This window comes from Carcharhinus amblyrhynchos, chromosome 26 (assembly GCF_965287045.1).
Source record: "Carcharhinus amblyrhynchos chromosome 26, sCarAmb.v2.hapA, whole genome shotgun sequence".
NCBI lineage: Eukaryota > Metazoa > Chordata > Chondrichthyes > Carcharhiniformes > Carcharhinidae > Carcharhinus > Carcharhinus amblyrhynchos.
In genome coordinates, this window is record NC_137349.1 from 40,517,433 (window position 1) to 40,536,306 (window position 18,874).

At 42.8% G+C, this 18,874-nt stretch overlaps 1 protein-coding gene across 9 annotated transcripts in view; it reads right to left on the bottom strand.

Moving 5' to 3' along the window:
• Positions 1-18,874, bottom strand: part of eps15l1a (epidermal growth factor receptor pathway substrate 15-like 1a) — a 380,478-nt gene that overhangs the window by 276,000 nt on the left and 85,604 nt on the right. For all 9 annotated transcript variants that reach the window (XM_080212644.1, XM_080212650.1, XM_080212643.1 and 6 more), the window contains exon 3: positions 13,156-13,245. In XM_080212644.1, coding sequence (XP_080068770.1) covers positions 13,156-13,245 — 90 coding nt within the window. The remainder of the gene's footprint in view (positions 1-13,155; positions 13,246-18,874) is intronic.

Here is an 18,874-nt window from a genome sequence, read left to right on the forward strand (position 1 = left end):
TTCTTACTGTGTTTGAGAACCACAGACTGGGTCTGGAGTCAGGCAGTCACAATTGGTCTTATGAATTGGTGAACTATTTTACTAGGGTGGAGTCACAGCCAAATTCTTATTCTCACCTACATTCAAACATGGAGTTTCCAACAGAGAATCTGGTACTTAGCTGTAGGATACGGGGCTAACTTAGCTCCCTCCCTAGCACCCACAACCATGACACGGAGGAAAACTCTAGTCGTTCTTCTGTCATCCGTCAGATGAACTAGCTGAGCAGACTCAGATCAACCCTCAGATTTTGTAACTCAATAACTATTTCCACTTACAAGCAGGGCCAGCAGTTACACACAGCAGCTGTATCAAATAAGTAATTGGCTGTAGGAAATGAATTCATCTGATACAACAGGGTCTGGAAAAGCACCATTCAGTCAAATCATTTCACAAATCTTAGAATACAGGAACTAAAATATGACTGTAACCATAGGCCAATCACAGGACAAGTATGGAACTGTGGTGAGACAGGTTCACAGACCAGAAATTATTCACAGATGGACTTCCATGTTTATTCACAGTACACGCTTTAATCCAATATTCACTTTGCCTCCTGTTAATTTAGTTACAATATAATAATAAAGAGCCCTGAAATGCTGCAGACTTTATGGAAATTTAATATTGAACCCCCTTAAGGAACCTCACAAATATTGTAAGTGCAAGAATGTCACACACAACATTCAACACAACTCAATGTCAACACAACTCAGCAAGGTGACAGTATCTACACCTATTAAGATAGCAAGTTCAAAATAAATATAAACACAAGCTTTATTAACAATTGTAAACACAGCAGTGTCTAAGGTTGGAAACTGTCACGTTGGAAACTTTTTGGTGAACTAGGATTAATTATCTGTCGCAGGTTTCAGTGACCACCTTCCTCACTTGCTTTTCTGTATTCATAAACTAACAACAGGTTGTAATAAATGTTCTGATGAGTCCTGTGCTCTCTCAGCATCTACAGAAGGGCAGCCCGGCTCACTGCAGCTATAAATGCACTGCAACGTGGTGCTGATCAATGCAATTCCTCTTTCAATCAGGGAGTTGGTGGATCTCATTTGAGGCAGTAGGAAGGGATTAAATTTGACTTTGCAAAAAGGGGCAAGATTTTGTCTTTAAAAGGCAGTGAGTTATTATGGTCTGGAGAGTGCTTACTGAAAGCATGGTAGCAGATTTAATATTAAATTTCAAAAGGGGATTGGATCATTAAATGAAAAGGAAACATTGGTTTGGCTTTGGGGGAAGAGCATGGGAGTAAGACTAATTGGGAAGCTCTTTCAATCAGCAGGCCAACCTGGGTGAAATGGCCTCACTCTGTGCTGTACCGTTCTCAGAAGACGAGAAGCACTGGACAGGAAATAAAGACGAAAGAATGAGACCCTGAAAGAACAGAGCATCCATGGAGTTGAAGCCAAGTACTTAAATCTTCCTCTCACCCAATATAAACATGATGGAACAATCATTTTGATGGAATTATGAAGCTCTCACAGCCAAACTTAAGGAATGTTGGCTTTGTCCCCATTAATACTTATTCCTTCAGCCAGCAGTCAATAATCTAACATAAACGGCTTCCTGTTAAAGGAATACTAAGTGCTTGTTTAGTATTCACTAAGTATCTTTCACAGGACGCTGACAGGTTGTAGCCATTAAATGCCATTAGTCGATTATTGTATACGTCAGCTCTGAAAGCCTCAGTATCCTGTCCCTTATTGACTGATTCATTACATTTGGTGCAGTATGCAGTTAGCAACAGACTTTTTCTTTAAAAAAAGGAAAATTGATACTGCACTACAATTTAATTCAGAAAATCTCATACAGTGTAAATTTCTCCATGAACAATATTTATCTCAAACAGTAAACATTGATCAGGCCTCCATAGTAGTCACAGGACAATTGTGTTTAGTCATAACAAAGGTACAGTGCGTAATTCTAAACACCACATCTTAAGGGGGCAATCTCATCCATTGAGGGAGTTCAGCCCAGGTGTATCAGAATGATAGCTAGACTCCAAGGATTAAATTACAAGGCGAGATCACACAGACCAGGAATAGAAACAAAAGACGCAGCAGTTCACACAGCATCGACAGAGAAATAATTAATGTTTCAGGCTGACGACCTTTCTGATGAAGGTGAAGCTTCTGTTGAAAGGTCATCAACCTGAAATGATCTCAAACAATGACAAGACAGAGTACAGGAATGAGATAGAGAATCTGGTGAACTAGTGCAGCAACAATAATCTCTCCCTCAATGTCAACAAAACGAAGGAGCTCGTCATCGACTTCAGGAAGCATAGAGGAGAACGTGCTCCTGTCTACATCAATGGGGACGAAGTAGAAAGAATCAAGAACTTCAAGTTTTTAGGTGTCCAGATCACCAACAATCCGTCCTGGTCCCCCCATGCTGATATTACAGTTAAGAAAGCCCACCAACACCTCTACTTTCTCAGGAGACTAAGGAAATTTGGCACGTCAGCTACAACTCTCTTCAACTTTTACCAATGCACCATAGAAAGCATTCTTTCTGGTTGTATCATAGCTTGGTATGGGCTCCTGCTCTGCCTAAGACTGCAAGAAACTACAAAAGGTTGTGAATGTAGCCCAATCCATCATGCAAAGCAGCCTCCCATCATTGACTCTGTCTACACTTCCTGCTGCCTCGTAAAAGCAGCCAGCATAATTAAGGATCCACGCATCCTAGACATTCTCTCTTCTACCTTCTTCCTTCAGGAAAAAGATATAAAAGTCTGAGGTAACACACCAACCAACTCAAGAGCAGCTTCTTCCCTGCTGTTGTCAGACTTTTGAATGAACCTACTGCAACCTTTTGTTTTCCATTTCAGGTTTCCAGCATCCACAGAATTGTGCTTTGTTATACAAAATCGCGTTGTATTACCAGGAATTTAGACGGTTATTGGGTGATTTGATTGACGTTTCAAGATATTAAGGAGGACAGAAAAATTAAACAGCAAGAAACCTGCTCTGCTGGCTAGGGATTCTAGAATTCATCTAAGACCTGTGTCTTTCAGCAGTGAAATTAGGAAATATTTTTACACAGACAGGACAGTGGTTGCTTGAAACTCTCCTAAAAAAATAGCAATTAAGGTGAGATTTGTTGCAATTTTAAACTCAGGTTGATGGGTACTTTGTAACAAAGGGTAATAAAGGTTCCTATTTTCAAGAAAGGGAACAGGGATAGCCCAGGAAATTACCGACCGGTGAGTCTGACCTCAGTGGTTGGTAAGTTGATGGAGAGGATTCTGAGGGACAAGATTTATGAGCATTTAGAGAAGTTTGGAATGATCAGGAATAGTCAGCACGGCTTTGTCGAGGGCAGGTCGTGCCTTACAAGCCTAGTTGAGTTATTTGAAAATGTGACTGAACACACTGACGAAGGAAGAGCGGTGGACGTGGTTTACATGGACTTCAACAAGGCATTTGATAAGGTCCTCCATGCAAGACTTCTTGAGAAGGTGAGAGGGCATAGGATCCAAGGGGCTTTGGCCTTGTGAATCCAGAACTGGCTTGCCTGCAGAAGGCATAGAGTGGTTGTGGATGGGTCTTTTTCTGCATGGAGGTCGGTCACCAGTGGAGTGCCCCAGGGATCTGTTCTAGGACCCTTGCTGTTTGTCATTTTCATAAATGACCTGGATGAGGAAGTGGAGGGATGGGTTAGTAAGTTCGCCGACAATACGAAGGTTGGTGGTGTGGATAGTCTGGAGGGATGTCAGAAGTTGCAGCATGACATAAATAGGATGCAAGACTGGACGGAGAAGTGGCAGATGGGCTTCAACGCGGATAAATGTGTAGTGGTCTATTTCGGCAGGACCAACAGGATGCAGGAGTACAATATCAAGGGTAGGAGTCTTAGCTGGGTTGAAGAGCAGAAGGATCTTGGGGTCCGGGTCCATAGGACTCTTAAATCGGCCTCGCAGGTGGAGTATGTGGTCAAGTAGGCGTATGGTGTACTGGCCTTCATTAATCGAGGGACTGGGTTTAAGAGTTGGGAGGTAATGCTGCAACTTTATAAGACCCTTGTCAGACCCCACTTGGAGTACTGTGCGCAGTTCTGGTCGCCTCACTACAGGAAGGATGTGGAAGCTATTGAGAGGGTGCAAAGGAGATTTACGAGGATGTTGCCTGGATTGGGAGGCATGCCTTATGAAGATAGGTTGAGGGAGCTAGGTCTGTTCTCCCTGGAGAGACGAAGGTTGAGAGGCAACCTGATACAGGTTTATAAAATGTTGAGAGGAATAGATAGGGTGGATTCTCAGAGGCTATTTCCCAGGGCTGAAATGGTCACTACGAGAGGACACAGGTTTAAGGTGCTGGGAAGCAAGTAGAGAGGAGATGTTAGGGGTAAGTTTTTCACTCAGAGGGTGGTGAGTGAGTGGAATCGGCTGCCGTCGGTGGTGGTGGTAGAGGCGAACTCGCTGGGGTCCTTTAAAAGACTTCTGGATGAATATATGGGATCTAATGGCATTGGGAGTTACAGATAGTTCTATGGCTTGGTAGGTATGGATATGATCGGCTCAACTTGTGGGCCGAAGGGCCTGTTTGTGCTGTAGTGTTCTATGTTCTATTATAAGGTGAAAAATGATAAATAAATAACAAAATGGTTAAATCACAACAAAAGGTGCCAATCAATCTGTCAACTTCATGCTGCCTCTCGGGAACAGCAATTTAGCTAGTCTCACTCTCCTGCCCTTTACCCCATAGACTCACTCTCTTCAGGTGCATATCCTTATATTAGTAGCCAGTCTCCTTCCATAATCTTGCTTTGCCTTCCTTATTTATTTTTTTACTGCCCCTCAACTTCCTTTGGTCAACCTAGTTCTCACTTGTAATATCAGCCTGACATTTGTCACATGCCCCTTTTTCAGCCTCATTGCACTCTATCCCTTTTGGCAACTTAAACATTTTGATTTTGGCTGCCCTGCCTGTGGAAGGGTATGCCAACTGTATCTGAATCATCTGTTCAAAGGCAACCCATTGTTCCATTATAGTTTTACCTTTCAATCTTACATTCCAATTTAACTGGGCAGGTCTGTTCTCACTGAATTGGCCCTCCACCAATTAAATCTTTATATTCTAGCCTGCTCTTTGTCTTTCATTCAGAGGTAGATCACAGTTCAGCCAACATCTAATTGTGTGCTGGAACAGGCTGGAGGGGCTAGATCTCGTTTCCACATTCCCAATGTACCCTTTCATTACTGCTCATTCCTCTTAATTCTAACAACACTCATGAATTTGTCCCAACAGATTGGATGCATATTATCTGTGCAAACAACAATCCTGAGCAGTGAAAGGCCAGAGGAATAAGGGTCAATTCCATGTAGCAAATGTATAACTATAACATGGAAGGTGAATAAGTATTTTTAAGTTAACTAACACTGGAAGCAATCTAAGACAAACCTCCAATTACTTCACCACATCCCTCAAATATCTTCGATCCTCCAAATTGCAGTTACATCTACAAACTTATTTTAATTAAGCTGGAGAAAGCAGAATTTAAGTTAATGTCACAGCCTCTACAAAATGGGATCAGAGGTGAACTGGCAAGGTGGATACAAAACTGGCTCGGCCAAAGAAGACAGAGGGTAGCAATGGAAGGGTGCATTTCTGAATGGAGGGCTGTGACAAGTGGTGCTCCTCAGGGATCAGTGCTGGGACCTTTGCTGTTTGTAACATATATAAATGATTTGGAGGATTGATTAGTAAGTTTGCGAACGACACAAAGGTTGGTGGATTTGTGGATAGCAATAAGGACCATCAAAGGATACAGCAGGATATAGCTCAGTTGGAGACTTGGACGGAAAGATGGCAGATGGAGTTTAATCTGGACAAATGTGAGGTAATGCATTTTGGAAGGTCTAATACAGATAGGAAATATAGAGTAAGTGGCAGAACGCTTAAGAGTATTGATAGGCAAAGGGAACTGTGTGTACAGGTGCACAGATCACAGAAAGTAGCAATGCAGGTGGCGAAGGTAGTCAAGAAGGCATACAGCATATTTGCCTTCATTGGCCGGGGTATCAAGTTTAAAAATTGGCAAGTCATGTTGCAGCTTTAAAGAATCTTAGTTAGGCCGCACTTGGAATATAGTATTCAATTCTGGTTGCCACACTACCAGAAGGATATGGAGGCTTTGGAGAGGGTACAAAAAAGATTTACCAGAATGTTGACTGGTATGGAGGGCATTAGCTATGAGGACAGGTTGGAGAAACTTGGTTTGTTCTCACTGGAATGGCGGAGGTTGAGGGGAGACCTGATAGAAGACTACAAGATTAAGAGAGGCATGGACAGAGTGGATGGTCAGAAGCTTTTTCCCAGGTGGAAGAGTCAATTACTAGGGGGCATAGGTTTAAGGTGCGAGGAGTAAGGTTTAAAGGAAATGTACGAGGCAGATTTTTTGCACAGAGAAGTGGGTGCCTGGAACTCATTGCCGGGGGAGGTAGTGGAAGCGGATATGGCGTGACTTTTAAGGGGCGTCTTGACAAGTACATGATTAGGATGGGAATAAAGAGATATGGTCCCCGGAAGGGTAGGGAGTTTTAGTTTAGTGGTTAGTGCAGGCTTGGAGGGCCTAAGGGCCTGTTCCTGTGCTGTAACTTTCTTTGTTCTTTGTTCTAAAAGCAGAGTTTTAACTTAGCCCCAAATTAGTTCCTAAAATCAGTGTGCATATTTTTTATAATTTACATTACAAGATGATGCCAAATTTGTTTTGTTTTATTCTCTCTGATAGCAATCAATGTGAACTTAAATAATACACTTTATCTCACAGCTGTGAAGACTTTCACACTCAAAGGGCAAAGAGAAATCTGTTACAATAGAATTATCAAGAAATAATTACTGTGGATTCCAAGAAAAATGTGTTTTCAGTTTATATCACAGAACACAGTCATCGACTTCAGGAAGAATAGAGAAGAACATGCCCCGGCTACAGCAAAAGGGACCAAGTAGAAATGGTCGAGAGCTTCAAGGTGTCCAGATTGCCCATAATCTACCCTGGTCCCTCCATGCTGACATTATAGTTAAGAAAGCCCACCAATGCCTCTACTGTCTCAGGAGGCTAAAGAAATTTGGTAAGTCCGCTACAACTCTCACCAACTTTTTCAGATGCACCATAGAAAGCATTCTTTCTGGTTGTATCACAGCTCGATATGGCTCCTGCTCTGCCCAAGACCGCAAGAAATTACAAAAGGTCGTGAATGAGGCCCAGTCCATCACTCAAACCAGCCTTCGATTCACTGACTCTATCTACACTTCCCACTGCCTTGGCAAAGCAGTCAGCATAATTAAGAACCCCATGCACCTCAAGCATTCTCTCTTCCACCTTCTTCCTTCAGGAAAAAGGTACAAAAGTCTGAGGTCACATACCAACCGACTCAAGAACAGCTTCTTCCCTGCTGCTGTCAGACTTTTGGATGGACCTACCTTGCATTAAGCTAATCTATCTCTACACCCTAAACTATTACCGTAATGCTATGTACAGTATGCTTTTGTCTGTATAGTGTGCAAGAAACACTATAGACTCATACATGTGACAATAATAAATCAAATCAAAAACGTCTGGAGCAAAGTTACAGATTTCGCACAAATGTACTCAATATTACCTCTTGTATTTCTAAGTATAAGCGCAAGTATTCTATTCTCAGGCCCATAAAATATTATAACAATCCAAATAAGTACCCTCTATGACAAGAAGTAATGCTGCTAAGACAGTTATGGCAGACTATGAAATAATCCATGTTAAGTTTATGCTTCGAATTTCCTTGGTAGATTTCAAAATACATAACCTGCTTCCACCACTAGAGGGCAGGCATGATGAGTCAGATAAAGCAGCCACTACCTGCACTCAAGCCAATGGTGGAATATTCCAGTAAGAAGTCTCACAACACCAGGTTAAAGTCCAACAGATTTATTTGGTAGCAAAAGCCACTAGCATTCGGAGCACTGCTCCTTTGTCAGCTAAGTGGGAGTTCAGTTCACAAACAGGGCCCATAAAGACACAAACTCAATTTGCAAAATAATGGTTGGAATGTGAGTCTTTACAGATAACCAAGTCTTAAAGGTACAGAGAACGTGAGTGGACAGAGCGTTACGCACAGGTTAAAGAGATGTATATTATGTCCAGACAGGACAGTTAGTGAGATTTTGCAAGCCCAGGCAAGTCGTGGGGTTACAGATAGTGTGGCATGAATCCAAGATCCCAATTGAGGCCATCCTCATGTGTGCAGAACTTGGCTATCAGTCTCTGCTCAGCGACTCTGCGCTGTCGTGTGTCATGAAGGCCGCCTTGGAGAACGCTTACCCAAAGATCAGAGGTCGAATGCCCGTGACCGCTGAAGTTTCCCCAACAAGAAGTCTTGCCTGGTGATTGTCGAGCGTTTTTCATTCATCTATTATCATAGCGTCTGCATGGTCTCCCCAGTGTACCATGCCTCGGGACATCCTTTCCTGCAGCCTGGGTTTGCAAAATGTCACTAACTGTCCTGTCTGGAGACAATACGCATCCCTTTAACATGTGCTTAATGCTCTCCCCACTCACATTCTCTGTACCTTTAAGGCTTGATTATCTGTAAAGGCTCGCATTCCAACCATTATTTTGTAAATTGAGTTTGTGTCTTTATATGCCCTGTTTGTGAACAGAATTCCCACTTACCTGACAACAAAGCAGCGCTCCGAAAGCTAGTGGCTTTTGCTACCAAATAAACTTGTTGGACTTTAATCTGATGTTGTGAGACTTCTTACTGTGTTTACCCCAGTCCAATGCCGGCACCTACACATCAGGAATATTCCAGGACAGAGCCTGACCATCATTTTATCCTTATATTCCCAACAGTCAGAAAACCAGTGTACAGCACACAAAACAAATTCCTGTTTGTTATTATTTTCTGAAATACATTTACAATATAGCATTAAAGACAACTTCAGGTCTCCATCTGCTGCCACCATTCTCGAGTGGCTACAGCTAGCAGCTTGCTCGTCCATATATTTCCAGGATGCCGTGACACATTAAAACAATAGATAGGGATGGTGCGGGAGTGCTGCACACACAGTTCATACAACAATGAGCTGAATTACAAACGTGTACAGCGCTCTCATGTGTTGTACTCCAACTCTGAAGGTCACAGACTTGGAATGTTAACTGCGTCTTCCCTTCTCCACAAATGCTGCATGAGTTTTAAGTTTATTAGTGTCACAAGTAGGCTTCCATTAACACTGTAATGAATCACTGAATCCTTAGAGTGCAGAAGGAGGCCATTCAGCCCAACAAATCTCGTTTAAGGTTCAGTTAGATAGGCACATGAGTGAAACGAGGATGGAGGGTTATGGTAGGGGTTATTGAATAAGGGTTAGAACCTCGGGAGACACCGGAAAGGCAGGCTTGTGACTAACGTTTTTGTCTTTTCACTCCGCAGGTGGAGGTCCACCTCGTTGTCAAACGAGGGGCATGCACACGGTGGGTCGTGCGTGGGCTGCTCCTGGAGGTTCCGGGAGTGGCCTAGTACTTCATGTCGGTGTGTGTGCTTGATCCTGGACCGGTAGACGGGCGCCGCAACAGCTCGGTGACTAGCACTGCTAGCTGTGCAGATACATGGATTTGGGCCTGTGTCTGTGGGAGTTTGTGCATTCTCCCTGTGGTTGCGTGGGTTTCCTCCGGGCGCTCCGGTTTCCTCCCACACCCCAAAGATGTGCTCTTAGGCTGATTGGTTTTACCAAATTGACACTATTCTGCCCTGAATCTGGCTAAGTCAGGGGTTCTATTTGTAGATACGCAGGGTAGAATAGGTGTAGGGTGATGCGGCGGCGCGGGCTTGTTGGGCCGAAGGGCCTGTTTCCCGTGCTGGGTTGTTCTTTATTTGTTTTTGAATCTGCACTGACCACAAACCCACTCAGCCGCTATTCCCCCATAACCCCACACACTACCCTCCCAGCCCCCCGTGACTCTAAGGGACAATTAGCGTGGCCAATCAACCTAGCACACACATCTTTAGGCTGTGGAAGTAAATCGATGCACTTGGAAGAAACCCATGCAGACACAGGGAGAATATGCAAACTCTACAGTTACCCAAAGCCAGAATTGAACCTGGGTTCCTGGCACTGTGAGGCAGCAGTGCTAACCATCGTGCCACCGTGCTGCCCAAGTTACTTGCTGAGGGCTTCCAATATCTTACTTTTATTTCAAACGTTCAGCAATGGCAGTATTTGCTTTCTTTCTTTCTTTCATGTTCAGATGCATTAACTCGCCATAAATGTAGGGTCAATGCAAGCATAGAATCGAAACAATCAAAAAGTTATTAAACTAACCAGGAGATACAGGGGAAAGATTGCAAGGATAAGCACTGTCTTCATTTTTAAAGTTGGTGGAGGAACAGGCAATCCTCTTTCCAAGTCCAAGGTAGGCACTGCAACATAATGTGTCCCACTGACAGTGCTACCTCACTATTTTTGGGAAAGGATAAGGTCTCATCTCAGCCTGTGCTTGAGACTCAAAGTCGCGAAAGCTCCAGCAATCACTTCTTAGCGTTCCTGGTCTGGGTGCGCTTGCACCAACGCTGAGATCAGAAAACAAGTGATCCCAAAACCCACCCCACCCCACCTCCATCAATCACTGTTCTCACCTTCACACAAGTATACAAACTTACCCAAAAATATAAAATTAATGCAGCAGAAATATTTAGCCAATACTTTACTATAATCATAGAATCCCTGCAGAGGAGGAGGAGACCATTCAGACCACATCAGCACAACAGGTAAGCCCAATAATGCCAGAGATCTTAGAACTTTAAGTACCAGTCATGGTCTGGAGCAATCCACAGAGCTGCCAAAATCCAGGAGTTCAAATGGAGAGAACTCCTGAATTTTGGCAGCTCTGTGGATTGTTGCAGTGATGACTTCCTGGCTAAATTCTCCAATAATGGCCAGACAATTAGTAATTTGGGCACTGCTGAGTAAACACAGCTCAAGCAGAAATATACAAAAACTGCACAATTTCTCAAACTTGGGTGTAAAATGTGAATTGTTTCCATACCAGGGAGGTGTCAGAGCCAGACATCATGTCTCAAAGAGACATTCTGATGTGAATTCAACCATTACACTGTGTTCACAGAAATGAGATTTATCCAACAGTTGTTACGGCAATGAGGGTCCTTTTAAAGGAAGGATTCATTCATGTTGTCAGTACCTGATAAACATTATTACTGCAGTTTCAGGATTCATTTAAAGCTGACATGAGCACTTTACACTGCCAGGTATCTATCATTCCTGCCACTGACAGCAACATTTTTAATATAAGGGACACCACATTAGTCTCAATTGTATCTGCTGCTGTGTTCTTCAATTAACTGTAAATGCACAGAACTTAACTCCACTGCCTTTCAGCATCAATCACCAGTCTGTTAAATGTAACCTTCCTGCAGACTGGGATAGCAAAAGGAATCAATCCAAATTGGCAGAGTAGCACACCTTTCTGTCCATCTGGCACCATCACAGCCAAGTCACTGCCCATTCCTACTGCTTTTCAATTGCTAAGTGATGTATTGATCACGCTCTCAGACAAGCACATAGGTGGGCAGGCAAGTTTAGGGCACCAATATCTCAGCAATCTCCTCCTGGAGTGTCTGGGTAGTAGACATGGAAGAAACAGCTCTAGAAACCCTTTCTCAAAGTTGCTTTTTTGAGTCAAGCTACCATGACAGCACAGGGGTAAGTGGTTACTGTTACTAGAAAAATACCCCTACATTCCCCAGAGAATGCTGAAGTTCCTCCAATTCTGGCCCACTGCACTCCCCAACTTCTTTATCCTCTCACTGACCATCATACCTTCAGATGCCTACACTCCTAAGTTCTAAAATTCCCTCCCATAACCACAGCTGAACATCTCTCACTCCTCTCTTTGTCTCCTTTAAATGTCAAGGCTCTTTCGACTGCACCTGCCAAACCTGTGACCCTACCTAGAAAAATGAGGGAAGGCACACTGAAACACAATCCTCATCAACGTCCCATCCAAGTCACACCATCGTGACATGGAAATCACCATTCCTTCACTGTTGCTCAGTGAAAATCCTGGAACCTTCTTCCTAACAGCACAGTGGCTGTACCTACACCACTTGCCGTTCAAAGGGACGGCTCACCATCACCTGCTCAAGGGCATTCAGAGATCAATAAATGCTGGCCTTGTCAACGATGCCCGCATCCCCAAAATTCTTTTTTTTAAATTGCCCTTTACAATCTATCTCCTTAACCAAGATTTTGTTCATTGTCCTACTGTGTACCACAGTGTCAGTTTATGCATTTCTGCAAAGTGGCTTGGGACATTTTACGGAATACATTGCAAGCTGTAGTTGTTCTTGTTTCCCAAGTAAATCATATCTACCTTAAACAGCTCATGACTCGCAACAGATAGAAAGGAGTGCCAAGTGCAATATCAAACATTCCTGCCTCTGTAGAATTTCACAACAAATCTTACCGTGTTTGCCCCAGTCCAACACCAGCATCTCCACATCAGAATTTCACAACACCAGGTTAAAGTCCAAGCAGTTTATTTGATAATAAACCCACAAGCTTTCGGAAACGCTGTTCCTTCGTCACACACTTGACTATCAAATAAACTGGTTGGACTTTAACCTGGTGTTGTGAGACTTGGTAAAAAGTCTGACAACACCAGGTTTTAGTCCAACCGATTTATTTGATAGTAAACTCACAAGCTTTTGAGGGGACTCCCTCTTCGTCAGGTGAATGGAGAGTTCTGGCCTTGACGTGTGGGACTTCTTATTGTGTTTACCCCAGTCCAACGCCAGCATCTCCACATCTGTGGAATTTGAGCAGTGAAACCCAGTATCCACCCAGTTATTATTAAATAAATCCCTAGCATTAGTTTATTAAGATTGGATACAACTTCAAAAACATGTTTGGAAATGGGGTACAACACTGTCACCCCAATCCCTGCACATGCCACTTTCCGCAGAGCACATAGAATTTGTCTACAAAACACTGCCAGCAATGAAATAAATATTCCTTTCACTGTTTAATATGTCCATCAAAGTATCCAATATTACAGGAAGCCTTCATAGTCTTGTAAACTTCTTTTGCAGGGATTGCTGTTCCTTACCTTTCCTAGGATAACGTCAGATAGACCAGACTTCTTCAGGAATAATGCTGCCTCATTGGGCCCAACTTTTCCTGTATGGGCTGGATCCACCTATAAAACAGAAACACCCATTCAGTACACACCAGTCACTCACCAAACAAACAGTTTCCTCCCCAGTAACTTTGGTAAGATCATCTGTACAAACTGCCACTGAAATTCAAAATTTCATCAATGTAGATAAGTTAAATGTTACCCTTGGCTGATCGGTGGAATTCGCACTCAGGTCAGAAAGTAATGGGTTCCAAACAAACTTTAGAGATTTGAGTACATAATCTAGGCTGACCTTCAGTGCATGACTGAGGGTATGCTGTACTGTTGGAGGTGTTGTATTTCAAATGAGATACTAAACTCAGTCCCATGTCTGTTCTCCCAAGTAGATGTAAAATTTCCCACAGCACTATTTAAAGAGAACAAGGACATTCTCCAGCTCTCGTAGCTAATAATTATCCTTCAACCAACAACTAAAGCAGATGATTATTTGCTTCATTCTTGATTCCATGATCTTGTTATGCCCAAATTGGTTGCTACGTTACTTACAATATAACATTGACAACACTTCAAAAGTACTTCATAAGGTGTAGAAATGCTTTGGAACATCTCGAGATGGTGAAGAACACCATAAAAATGTTTTTTTTTAGTGCTGCTTGATTTTTGCTGCATTAGGTTAACCTGGTTTCACATTATTTGATAACACTTGACAGTCATCTCTAACCAACCTACCCAATGCTACTCAGCTTACCTGAGTCCCAATATTCTGGAACTATAAACATGCCATAGGAACAGTCCAAAATATCTCCAAATCACAGAATTGTCAAAATTTGCTGCATTGTAATAAGCAAATCTTCTTTCTTAACCCAATTCACTAAGGTTAACCTTCTCTGTCAAGAAGAACAGGAATAAAGTCCATGTACAAATTACTTTGCTACAATGATAGTAGTATTTTGAAGGCTTCACCTCCCGATCTCTCACACAAAAGAGTTGCAGTCATATCAAGACAAAACTATTGCAGAACTGTGATGAAGGCTTTTGGACATCCAAATCTCTGGAACACAGAGATCCACATAGTCTTGTGATTTACTAAGTCAAATGCTTTGGGCAGGTTGATGAATGCAACAAGAGTTCTTGGTGTTGTTCTTGGGTTTGACTGGTAACAAAAACTATGTTAGGAATTCCTGTGGAAGGTCTAAAGCCACAGTGTATCTCTGGAAGGATTTCTTCAGCCACAGGAAATGGGTGATTTAGGAGAACACGTGTCAGGACTTTCACTGCTCTGGACAACAAGGAAATATCTCGATAGGTCAGCACAGCAGTTAGCATTGCTGCCTCACAGTATCAGGGACTCGGGTTTGATTCTGACCTTGGGTGACTGTGTAGAGTTTCCACATTCTCCCTATGTGTGCATGGATTTCCTCCCATAGTTCAAAGATGTGCAAATTAAGTGGACTGGTCATGTTAAATTGGCCCTTAGTGTCCAAAGATATGTAGGTTAGGTGGATTAGGCACGGTAAATGCATGTAGTTACGGGGGAGGTTGTTGGGGGGGAGGGGGGTGTGATATGTGTTGATGGTAGTGGTGGTATAGTAGGGGGCAGACATCAAAGCCTAACGATGCCTTTTAGGTATGAGATAGGGACAAATTTCTTCACCGAGAGTCATAAGGCTGTGAAATCTGCTACGACAGAAAGCAGTTGAGGTCAAAACATTGTGCATTTTCAAAAAGAAGTTAGATATAGCTCTTGGAAAAGGGGATTAAACAATATGGAGGGAAAGTAGGGTCAGGCTATTGAGTTTGATGATCAGCCATGATCATAGTGAACGGCAAAGCAGGCTCAAAGAGCTGAATCGCAAAATGCTCCTATTTTCTATGTTTCTGTGACTTATCTCCCTTCTTGAAGATAATCACAACTGAAGTCAGGTCGGGGAGGACCTCCCAAATCCACGGGATTAATTCATCAGTTTTGAAGACCTCAGCGGGAATACCACTGGCGCCAAAGGCTTTGTCGTTTGATTCGTTATTGCAGCTCTCCCATTGGTGGTGGTTCACCAATGGATTCTACCACTGTAGTGGGTGATAGCCTGAAGAATATCAACTGTAATTAACCATATGTTTTTCATTTATTCTTTCATGGGATGAGTGTCACTGGCTTAGTCAACATTTCTTATCCGTTCCCCATTGCCCTTTTATTGAGTGGCTTGCTAGGCCATTTCAGATGAGAGTTGGCATATTGCTGTGGGTCTGGAGGCACATGTATGCCTGACCAGACAAGGATGGCAGATTTTCTTCCCTCCATCACCTCCATGCCAAAACTAACCTGATCACCACAGAAGCACATGATCTACATAGTTTGTGGATGACTGCAGTGTTGTTACCCATTCTGCACGAGATTTGTAAACCACTTTTGATCTCTTCAAGTCTACGTGTAAGAGACTCAGCCTGTCCTTTAATGTTGTCAAAATGAAACTCATATTAACACACCTGGTCAGCTAAATATTCCCCACAGGTATAAGTTGATGGAGAGACTATGAAATGTATTGAGCACTTTCTCATACTTTGGCAGCTCCTCTCAAAAGGCCACCACTGACAAGGAGATCCAACACCTGATCAGTTGCACCATCTCAGCCTGCTAAACTACGGCAGCAAAGGTTTCCACGAGTCAACTAAAGCCCAAGCGCACAGAGCAGCTGTCATCTCCCACACTGCAATGAGGCTGGATTGTTTTTCAAACACACACGAAAGTGCTAGAGAAATTACATCAGCAATGTCTCTGGCCACCCGAAAACTGTTTCCCCCCACCAGCTCCAGTTCTCTGAAATGGTCGAATGAACATGGTTCAAAGACAGTGTGAAGCTCTCCTTGAAGCACAGAGGCCTGGCCTTAATGACTGGGAAGAGGTTGCAACCCATCATTCAACATGGAGACAACTTGTCCATCTTGCTTTGAGTCACAACACCTTAAATGATGAGGCAGGGCAGTGGCAGAGGAGGGAAGAAAAGAAAGCAAATCCCACTTCCCTGTGGGACATCCTACTCCATGTGCCCAAGGATGTGCGAGTCAAGAATTTGTCTGTTCAGTCAGGCAAAGACCCATGACAGAAGTTCACGACACCCAAGTGGAGGGACAGCTGATGATGATGATGGGAAATACTTTACAGGCAATGATCAATAAAGGTTCATCTCTGCAATAACTGACATGACCACTGGTGACTAAAGAGGCCAAATCTTGATCAACAGCCTCTTGAGCAGTTTGAGGCACAGGAACCATCGACTTGAAGGTGAACTGGTAAAAGGAGACCATCTGAATCTTCCCTCAGCAGCCTTGCATGCTTGTTCCAAACTTGTAATTACTTCCTTAGTTGTTGCACATCAGCTGCTTCCTGTTCCTGCACACCCGCACTCTGCTAATGTGATTTTCATTATAAATAATCTCCACTGGACATCAATTTTCATCCTGTACCAGGTGGCCATTTTTGCTGGAATAATAAACACCCATAAAGTTCTGCATCATCAACAGCTGTATCTAGAAGTTTCCATTATCATAGTACCTAACTCATCTCAAGTCCCATTCATCCATCACTGACCCACATTGTTTCCTAGACCAGCAAACTTAATTTTAAATCTCTCAACTTCATTCTCAAATCTCTCCATGAGCCAGCCACTCTCTGTAACTTCTTCCAGACCAACAAACCCAAAATCTCTCCAAAAGCTCCTCCAATTCTGATCTCTTGCATATCCCCACATTTTTTTGTTCACTTTCACTAGCAATGTCTTCAGCTGCCTCGGCCCTAAGCTCAAATTTCTTCACCAAACCTCTCCGCCCCTCTCTCTACTCCTTTAACATCGATAATCTACTGCTGTTCAAGCTTCAGGTTATCTCTTCTAATACCTCTATAGGAGGCTGTGTCAAATTCTGTTTTGACACAGCATTATATAAATTCAAGTAGTTGTTGTTATTTATTGTTGTAAACATCCCAAATATCTAGCAAAAAAGAGATTCTGAAAGGCAGTGTAAAACTTTGGGGAATTACTAAAATCAAGTCCAAACAAATAAAGGTGGGCAAGGGAGAGACAAAGTGAACAGTTCAGACAGCAGAATCAATATGAATGGAGGCAATGCCAAAGGTAGGTCAGGGAATGAACTGGAAGACAAAAACACTGAAGTGATGACCAGAAGAGGGCTTAGGTTTAGAATGTAAGAACAGAAGAAGGATTCCTCAAGTGTGTTCTGTCCTTCTATAAGATCACAACTGATCATTTTCCCTGACTGTAACACTATATTCTGCACCCTATCCTTTTCTTCTCCCCTATGTACTTTATCAATGGTATGTTTTGTCTGTATCATGCGCAAGAAACAATACTTTTCACTGGATCCTAATACATAATAAATCAAATCTACACTTTAAAGTTAAGTTAAAGTTAATCTATTAGTCACAAGTAGGCTTACATTAACACTGTAATGAACTTACTGTGAAATTCCCCGAGTTACCACACTCCGGCACGTGTTTGGGTCACTGCACCTAACCAGCATATCTTTTAGACTGTGGGGGAATCCTCAGCACCCGGAGGAAACCCACGCAGACACGGGGAGAACATGCAGACTCCAGACAGACAGTGACCCAAGCTGGGAGTCAAACCTAGATCCCTCTTGCTCTAAGACAGTAGTGTTAACCACTATGCCACCGTATCACCCAGAAGCTTTCCTGCCCCATCTATATCCCTTGATTCCTTCATAATTCAAAATCTATCAATCTCTGACTTGAATCTTGCCACTGATCTTCTGCAGCACTCTGAGGTAGAAAATTCTAATGGTTCACAACACTCTGAATGATGATACTTCCTGCCTCAGGCCTGACAAAGGTGTATGGTGAGATAAGGCTGTTTCTGAAGATAAGGATTGTGAATTTAGCGCATTGAAGCTGAGTCATAGATGGTCAGCCACTTAGAGTACTAGCAAACACCAAGAAAAGGAGCTGGGTGAGGATATTACCAAGGGAGCAAGACACACCCTCTTGGGAGCAGAGAAGAAGCTAACGAGTGAAATGTGTTCTCTGCCCCCACTTCAAAGGATAAGAATAAGGGCAGATATAAAGACGGTGGCTGTATGAATAGTCTCAAATTTTGCCACAGGAAATATATGTTCCTCATATTTTGCAAGTATTAAGGAGTTGGGAAAGAGCAAAGGGGAGCCATCAGAGAAAGAGGTTACTATTCAATGATACTCAAGAATGATTTGGCAATTGACAAAGATCCAGACTGTTAGAAATACCACATTAGATCTGGCAGTGGACAATTAGGATGATTTTACAACAGGCTTACTCAAAACTTCAGGGTTAATGAAGGGGATAATACAGAGCAAAGGAGTGAATGCCAGATGTAGGGCAAGAATATCAAATCCAAAACCAAGGAAGGTAAACAGTTCAAATGTGACCCAGTGGCAGATTAAAGGCTTGAAGCAGGGGAGTTGCAACATATGTTAATGTAATTAGGATTGCAGGGTCATTTTAATTCACATATGTAAGTCAAGGGGGCACAGGCAGAAAGAATTGAAGAAGTGTTCAAAGATAATCTTGCCAACAAGCGACAGCTATACATGAGTCAACCAGTGCGAAATAGAAGTGCAGTTGTGTAAATCCCCACCACTAAAGAAAATGCAAATACATGGGAATAAATAGCACAAATGTAGA